Below are 8,504 nucleotides of genomic sequence, written 5' to 3' on the forward strand. Positions count from 1 at the left end.
TGTCCATCTGCACGTGCCGGCCTGGGGGCATGAAAGTGCGTGCGCATCGCTGTGTCTGCGCGCTTTCTCTGTGCGGAGCGGCTGCGCGGGCAGCGGGCCGGCGCGGGCGTGCCCGGGGAGCCGGCGGCCTCGGCGCCCCCCGGACGCCCCCGGCGGGGTCACGCCGGGCTTCCGCCGGGCGGCGGGGGCGGCGCGGCCGCTAGGGGGCGCCGGCGCGGCGCCGCGCCCGGCCGCTCGCTCCGCCCGGCGGCAGGCGGCAGCGTTTCTTGGGCCAGCGCCGCGGCGGTGCCGGTGCCGGTGCCGGTGCCGGTGCCCGGGCGGGCAGAGCGGCGCCCAGGGCAGCTCCGCCAGGTACCGCAGCGGCAGCGTCGGGGCCAGGCGCGGAGCGGCGGCTCCTCGGCCCCAGCGCGTTGCGGCTCCGGCGGGGGAAGGGGCCGGGGCCGGGGCTGCGGCGGCCGCGGGGTCCGGCCTTTGCCCGCGGCTCGTCTCGCTGCGAGCCGGCCCCTGCCGTGCCGGCCGTGGCGGGCCGTGGGGCAGGGGCCGGCGTGGGGCGAGCGATGGAGGTGGGAGCCGGTGTGGGGTGAAGAAGGCTGCAGGGAGCTGGTGTGGGGCAAGAGATGGCAACGGTGTGGGGCGAGGGATGGAGGTGGGAGCCGGTGTGGGGCGAGGGATGGAGGTGGGAGCCAGCGTGGGGTGAGGGATGGAGGTGGGAGCCAGCGTGGGGCGAGGGATGGAGCTGGGAGCCGGTTTGGGGCGAGGGATGGAGCTGGGAACTGGTTTGGGGCGAGGGATGGAGCTGGGAGCCAGCGTGGGGCGAGCGATGGAGGTGGGAGCCGGTGGGGGATGAAGAGGGCTGCAGGGAGCTTGTGTGGGACAAGAGATGGCAACGGTGTGGGGCAAGGGATGGAGCTGGGAGCCGGTTTGGGGTGAGGGATGGAGCTGGGAGCTGTCGTGGGGCAAGGGATGGAGCTGGGAGCCAGCGTGGGGCAAGGGATGGAGCCGGGAGCCGGCATGGGACGAGGGATGGAGCTGGGAACTGGTTTGGGGCGAGGGATGGAGCTGCTGTGGGGTGAAGAGGGCTGCAGGGAGCCGGCACGGGGCGAGGGATGAAGTTGGTGTAGGGCGAGCAATGGAGAAGGATGCGCTGGGATAAGCTGATGTGAACAGCGGCTGCTCCGCTTGCAGGTGTCAGAGGCCCCGAGTGGCCCCTCGGCCCCGCGTGGCCCCATGAACGTGGTGCAGGACAGCTATGAGTCAGTGATCTCCCTGGGTAAGGCTCTCCCGTGCCTCCGTGCTCCTGGACCGCAGCAGTGATGGTCACTGGGGACTTTCTGCAGGCTATAAATCCAGCTGTGGCCACCGTGACACCCGCCTCCTGCAGGGCCGCCTGCGCCAAAAGGCGGGGAGCATGTCCACCAGCCCTCGCTGTCACGGGTGCAGTGGTAGCCCAAATTCATTGTCTGTGCTCGTAGCGATCAGGGGGACTGCTCCATCCTGCTGGGACCCAGTGTTCATCCTGGGCTGGCGCTGCCTATCAAGAAGGGCTTTTTGTGCTGCTCCATTCGGTGGCAGCAGTCTGACCTTGCGTTGTATTGCTGGCCCCCGCAGAGATTTTGCCTTTGGTTTTCCGCTTCCGTTCATGGGGGTCAGGAGGAGAAGTCTTTGCAACTGTTTCATAACTGTTTCTGTCTAATTTGTGCTGCTTTCTGCCAGCGGAAGAGATCGCCATGAGCTGGCCACGAATATGTGCCTTTGCAGAGCCCCCCAGGCGCCTAAGCTTGCTGTGCTGTAAGTTGTCGACCAGGAGGAAAAAGCCACGGCCTCAGTTATTAGCCCATCTGCTAGAAGGTCCTTTTCGGGCCGCTCTGGGAGCAGGACGTCCCCTGCTGCATGCGCTAGGGTGGGTCTGGGGCAGCAGAGGGTTCACAGCCACAAGCATGGGGCTCCCAGGGACCCTTCTTCACCCTGCCTGTAATTTCCCCTTCCCTGATTCCTTGTGTTTTCCATGCTCCCACCCTGGTGCCATACACCTTGTGCCTCCTGCCTGGAGATGCATGCTGGGCTGGCAGAAAGCCCTTTAATTTTATAATAACTCTCCTTAATTTTATAATAAATAAATGAGTAGAAAACTAATAATGGCTACAGAAAGGCCAGATTTTCGCTTTAAAAGAAAGCTTGTCTGCAAAGGACCAAAAAAAAAATGTTGCCAGCTTGGTTTTGAACAATGTCTACAGCAGAGGTTGATTAATTTATTCGATCTGAAAGGTGGACATTAAAGTGGATGTTTAGAATTCACCGAACAAAAAAGCAACTGTTTCTTTAACTTCCGCAGCTTCATAAGCTGTATTCTTGCCCCCAAAACTGGTGTAAAGAATGATATAAAGAGGGACTAAAATCCCTGCATTCCACTTCTGACTGCAGAAAACTGTATAGCTGTTATTCAATCTGGTCAATACTTTACTTATAGCTTTAAATTTTTGGACATTGACTTCTGGTAGAAGAATCTGCCTACTGATACAGTTTAGTTAGGACACCCCAGCCATATTTTATGCTAGCAAATAACGGGAAGCTTATTCCAGTGAACTGTAAAGATTTCCTTGTGGGAATATACTTGTCATAAGATATATGCAGTTGTCCATCACCAACACCTCCTTTGCTTTGCAGATGTTGACATGGAGCCACCCCGGGGGCAGCTGGAGCCGCCGCAGGGTCTGGCAACGACCCCCTGGAGCCAGGGGCTGTTGCTGCCCGATTTCCGGAAGCAGCTCATGGCCATCATGCAAACCATCGGCCAGAGCCAGGTGGAGAAAATGCTACGGGAGCTGGTGAAGGAGCAGAAGCAAGAAGGGAGAGTCCAGTGGTGCCGCAGGCCCGTGAAGAGCCTTGGCAGCGGAGGTACAGGGTGGCAGAGCAGGGACGTGCTGCAGGTTTCTGCTCTGCCCTTCTTCCCCGCAAGACATGCGTTTCTCTCTGTTGCAGCAGGCAGCAGGACTCAGAAAGTGAAGGAAGAAGCGCCTCCTCAGGACGGCGGCGTGGAGCCGACGGGTGCCTGGGGCATGTTTTCAGGGATGCCCAGAGGCTCAGAGCAGCACCCAGCCCTGGCAGCCCAGCAGGGCCCTGAAGAGGCACCCGAGAGCCCTCCGGCAGCCCCCCATGGCAAACCGGCTCGGGCGGGAGCCCTCGGGAAGGCCAGAGACGTCCCAACCCCTCCAAAACGCTGGCCAGAGGAGCAGGGCCGAGGCTGGGGGGCCGGCTGCAAGGAGGGCTGCGGTGGGCAGTGCGACGCCCCCCCAAAAGCTGGCAGGGGGCTAACGGAGAGACCTCGCTGCTGCCCTGAAAGCGAAGAGCTCTCTGCCTCGTCTCCGAGCCCTCCGCTGCGCACGGAGGCTGCGGAGCGCCTCCAGGTCCAGCCTGCACCCGTGGGGAGCCCCCACGAGTGCCCGGCCCGCGGGAGGCATGTGGGGACGGGCTCCCCCATGCTCCCCCAGCGCAAACCCCCCTGCGAGTGCCCAGCCTGCGGGTACTATGTCCGCCTGGGTCCCAGCCCGGCCAGGTACCCGCGAGCCCCCAAGGGCGCCCGGGCTCAGGGTCCCTGCACGGTTTGCGGGCGGCGCGGCAGGCACCGGGTAGCCGAGGTGCCCCCGGGATGGACTGGGGGCCTGGTGGACGCAGCGCCCTCTGCAGCCGCCCCGCGCAGCGGGGCTGGGGCCCGGCGGTGCTACCCGTGCGCCGAGTGCGGCAAGGGCTTCACGCAGCGCTCGGCCCTCAGCAAGCACCGGCGCATCCACTCGGGCGAGCGGCCGCACCAGTGCGGCGACTGCGGCAAGCGCTTCCTGCAGCGCTCCGACCTCACCATCCACCGGCGCCGGCACACGGGCGAGCGCCCCTACGGCTGCCCCGAGTGCGGCCGCCGCTTCAGCGTCAGCTCCAACCTGGCCAAGCACCGCCGGGCCCACCTGGGCCAGCGCCCCTTCCCCTGCCCCAGCTGCGGCAAAGCCTTCATCCAGCGCTCTGAGCTCGTCATCCACCAGCGCCTGCACACGGGCGAGCGGCCCTACCGCTGCCCGCTCTGCGCCAAGGCCTTCGGCCGCCGCTCCCACCTCACTCGCCACCAGCGCACCCACGTCCCCCGGCCCCCTGCCGCGGCCCACCCCAGCCTGGGGCTGCTGCCCCCACGGCGACGGGGCCTCGAGACGGCCGGCTCGCTCCTACCCTCCAGTGTGGGGGCCCTGGATCTATCCCGGCCGGTGTCCCCTCTGCCTCATGCTGCCCCTCGGCTCCCTTGTCCCTGAGTACCCGCGGCTCAGCCCCGTGGGGCTTTCCTTGCCCCGGCTCACCACTGAGACGAGCCTCGTTGCCTGATGGGGCTTGGCTTGGTCCCTCTCGTCCTTTCTGTCCTCCCAGCTCTGGCTCTGAGAGCCTCAACTGCAGCTAATCCTGCTCTTTTCATCCTTTCTATCTCGGTCCTCCTCTTTTTCCTCCCCTCTTTTTCTCTTCTCCCCTCCTGGTTCCCTTTCCATCACCTAGGGCAGTGCGTGCATCAAGCTCTCCCTTGGGCAGATGTGTCCCAGCTTCTCTTTTTGCCTCTGCCACTTTTTACCCACACAGGACCTGAATGCTCAGCCCTGTCTCGCAGTGGCCTGCCCCAAACAGCTCTGCTGGTGCCCAATTGGACCAGTCCGGCTCCCACATTGGGACCAGGTTGTGAGCAGAGTGCCCGGGGGATGCCGGACCCTTGCATGAGCCCTGCACGTTCTCGCTGGCTTCATGTAATTTTTGGCAGCAAGAGTTGGCAAGGGGCGTGGTGTGAGGGGGAGGACGATGGCCAGGTCATCCCAGAGACAGGGTGAGAAGACTACTGTTTTCTTGCATTCAGCTAGGAGTAATAAAGTAGAACATGTTTATCAGATGTTCAGGTGTCGCAAGTGAAAACGGGCATCGTGAGGGGGACGGAGCCTTCCCACAGCTCCAGTCCTGCTGCAGCATGGGGCACCCTACAGCTGATCACAGAAAATCTAGGAGCCCCTCAGTATTCAAGTGTGAGCTGTTTGCTTGTGCACCAATGCCTCTCGCACCCCAGGGACATCAAGCCAAGGCTAGGAGCAGCGCTACCCGGGGCATCCCTCTGCATGGATGCAGGTGCAGGACCGGCGCGTCTGGGTTTATTTATGGGTTATTATTGAGCCTGGGGTGCTGAGGCATCCGCAGGATGACCCAAGGAGCTAGCGCGGGTGCCAGGAGTGGGGTCGTTGCTCCCCAAGGCCAGCAGATCCCCAAAGGGCTCCAGAAGGTACTCCTGACTCCTGTGTCCCCTTCGAGCCTCACTCCATGGGCGCTAGATGGTGTCCTTTCACAAAGCATTGAAAAGGTGCGTTTTTGTGTTAAACTACATCCCTGCTATATGACTTGGCCTTGGTTGTGGATCTCTGTGCCTGATCGCAGAGGTGGTCGTTGTCCAGAAGTGCAGCTTGCCTCCAAGGAGCCACCTCCCAAAAAGCTGCATTTTCTTCTTCATCTGTGTGATGTTGTCACCTGGCTGCTGCTCAACACGTCACGCATGGAGAACGGAGGGTCCTGCTGAAGCTGGCGTTGAACCCAGTTCTTCTCCCCAGGGTACTAACAGGAGGAGGGACATGCTCGGGTCCAGACAGGACCCTGCTCCTCAGCATCAGCAGGAAGAGCAGGACTGAGGCTTTCCAGGGGGAAAGGGCTTTTAAGGCCCTGATTGTCTGTCAGCTTCTCTCCATTGCTCTGCTAAGCTGTCCCTTGCTGTGAAATGTGAAAAACTGTAATATCTTTGGCCATGCCCATCTTGGCAACTAGCTGGAGCCAGGGTCAGAGATGGGGGCGCTTACTCTGGTCTAAGTATGGCACTCACGGGGATGGCTGAATGCTCTTCCCACCCTTATGTATAGTGGTCGGTTTCAGCTGAAAGCCCTGCTTGAAGGCAGAAAAAGTGGAGCCCTTGCTCTGGGATGACTGGGCTAGGAGGATTAAAAAGCAGTGTCTTTTTCCCCTACCTCAAAAGCCATTTGGGTCACAGGGTTTGCAAAGAGCTTGCCTAGAGCTGGGCAGATGGTGGAGGTGATCGCATGGGTCCCAGCTGCCCTGCAGGGCCCCTGTGCTGCTTGCTGGGAGCCGTGCTGCTCTCTCGCCAACCCTGAGGAAACCTCTGGGTTATCATGTGTGTTTTTTTTTTTTTGGGGGGGGGGGCGGGTGCTAAAACTGCAGTAACAGCGAACCAGGACAGCGTGACTTTATTGGGCAGATGTTTGTGTTCCCTGCTCGCATCTGGCAGATCTGTGCAGGCGTCGTGCTCCTCCTTGCTCCACCGTTCCTGCCAGAATCGGAGCTGTCCTCATCTGCTTTCCAATGTGTGCTGGGTGCGGGGGTATGAAACATCCGCCTCCAGCCAGGTCTCGCTCTCCTCTCCCTGCCTGGTTACGCCTGCTTCCACCACAGATTTAAAACATTATTAAAATATGTATCTTCTCTTCAGAGGGACTGGCACTTCATTAACCAGAGCATGAAACCCTGCTCCGGTGGTAATTACACAGCCGCTAATAACCCTTAATGAAATTCTATGAAAGGCTGAAATCCTGGTCGACATAAACTGCATTAGCTCTTAGAAATGAACCTTGTTCTCCAGCGAGGCAGGCAAGAGAGTTTATCAGTGGTGACACGTAAAGTCGAGTGGTGCTTAGGGATTGTGCTCTGTGTCCAGGAGTTATTCACATGATAACTCAATCTCTGGGCTGGGATCATTAACCTCTGTGTGAGGGAGAGCCCTGAGAGCTAGAGAAAGGGAAGCAGAAATTCAGTTTCTTGTCTGCAACCAAAGCCGAACTTCACGGGGAGCGATGAAACTGCAGAGGCAGCGCGAGGCTCAGCAAGGCACCATCTCTAGCCATCCAAGCTAAGGGAGAAGGTGTAAGATGTCCCAGGCTTGGCTGCTGTCTGCAATCCCAGCAAGTCTGTCACCAGCTCTAGGGAGGCTTCTAGGACTTTGGAGCAAATTCAGCGTCCCGTTCAGTGTAGCCCCAAGCCGCTCGGTGAATGCATCAGGGTGAGCAAAGAAAGTGATGTTGACGTTCCTCTTCAGCAACTGGACCGGAGTGCCTTGGGCACTGGGCACAAGAGGAAACTGGCTGAAAGTGATGGTGAAACCTCTCTGAACGCATTGCAGATGTCACTGAAGACCTTCCAGAGCAGACTTCCGACATATAAATAGGTCAAAGAAGGCTCCTTTTGGCTTTGCAGTGGTTGTTTCCTCTCTCGCAGGGCTTAAGTCCTCGGTGGGACTTTGTCTCAGTCTCATTCCTGGTGGCTTCTCAGCTCAGTGAGTTGGAAGCGATGATGGCAAGAGGCATTGATTCCCAAGGACCTGCATGGCTCTACAGCTGATCTGTGCAATCACTGAGCTGATTTTCCTGCCATGTTTCATACTAATCTATGCTGGAGACTAGTTCCCTTTCTCAAAGGAAAGGCATCCTGCAGGGTACAGGGCTGCCTTTTCTACTTACAGATAGGAAAGAAATCTGAAATAGAGAACGCGATCACTTCTTTTTTCTTTGCTAAAATGAAAGAGATGCTACTAAAACCAAATAAAAGAAAAAAAACCCTCTGTAAATAAGGTAAATAAACAGAAGGCTTAAGATGAAGACATGACAGCACAACAGCAATTTCATTTGCCTGCATGTGTGCTCTGCAATGCAGTCATTAGGTACAAGATGTCCTGCTGTAATGCTGCAGGGCCCCTGTAGAAGTGATGGGCTTTCGGGAAAGGAGGCAAGGATTGTGAGGCTTAGGACCTCACTGCATTCCTAGCTCTGTTTTTGTTGCTTTCGTCTTACCCTGAGTACACGCAAATCCCGATGGCTTTTGGATAGAGCACAGCCAGCAGCCAGGACATCAGGTCCTCTTTCTGCTGCTAACTTGCTGAACGACTTTCGGCAAGTTGTTTCTTTTCCCTTTGCCATAACTTTCCCACCCATATTGCAGTGGCAAATGACTGTCCCAACCAGTTTGGTCCTGCAAGCAATTTCCCCTGGATGGGGCAGGGGTTGCAGACAATCTCAGCGTTGGTTTCTGAGCAAAAAGGCCGAGCCAGACTATGTGGAAACATCTACCCGTAGCGTTTCCAGACCCTAGAGGGTGCATCTTTGCAATTATTTTGTTGCCTGAGAGATCTTGGACCAGTTTTTGCTGAGTTATTAATGAACTATTTTTAGTTCATTATTATTGTTGTGTACTAACCATTACTGAACATCACCATGTTGGTACACAAATGATGCAGCCTTTCTGCTCAGCACCGATGTGGCTGCCTGCTCATGCCTGTGCTATAGAGGTTTGCAGCTGGAGGCCCTCAGAGGGTCCTAAGATGCTGAGGGAGTGTGGGAGAAGGGCACTGACAGAGGGAGGACAAACTTGCAGCAGCTGGCTGTCCCCTTAGGCTTGTTGGGAACTAAAGATCCATGAAATTGTAGATGCTCAGCTTCCCATGA

At 58.3% G+C, this 8,504-nt stretch overlaps 1 protein-coding gene across 1 annotated transcript; it reads left to right on the top strand.

Moving 5' to 3' along the window:
- Positions 1–258: 258 nt before the first annotated feature.
- LOC104144839 (zinc finger protein GLI4-like) lies at positions 259–4,908 on the top strand. The gene is made up of 5 exons (XM_068919289.1): positions 259–351; positions 1,186–1,270; positions 1,714–1,788; positions 2,665–2,895; positions 2,980–4,908. The coding sequence occupies exons 2-5, from the start codon at positions 1,228–1,230 to the stop codon at positions 4,290–4,292; spliced, it is 1,662 nt and encodes a 553-aa protein (XP_068775390.1). The 5' UTR covers positions 259–351; positions 1,186–1,227; the 3' UTR covers positions 4,293–4,908.
- Positions 4,909–8,504: the final 3,596 nt, after the last annotated feature.

The sequence above is a fragment of the Struthio camelus genome, chromosome 25 (assembly GCF_040807025.1).
Source record: "Struthio camelus isolate bStrCam1 chromosome 25, bStrCam1.hap1, whole genome shotgun sequence".
Taxonomy (NCBI): domain Eukaryota; kingdom Metazoa; phylum Chordata; class Aves; order Struthioniformes; family Struthionidae; genus Struthio; species Struthio camelus.

What these genes read in the sequence shown, in the direction of transcription:
- LOC104144839 (XM_068919289.1), top strand. Translation starts at nt 1,228, where the DNA reads ATGAACGTGGTGCAGGACAGCTATGAGTCAGTGATCTCCCTGG. An exon ending in TGAGTCAGTGATCTCCCTGG is followed by an intron (nt 1,271 to 1,713) that starts GTAAGGCTCTCC and finishes GCTTTCTGCCAG; the next exon opens with CGGAAGAGATCGCCATGAGC. An exon ending in GCGCCTAAGCTTGCTGTGCT is followed by an intron (nt 1,789 to 2,664) that starts GTAAGTTGTCGA and finishes TTTGCTTTGCAG; the next exon opens with ATGTTGACATGGAGCCACCC.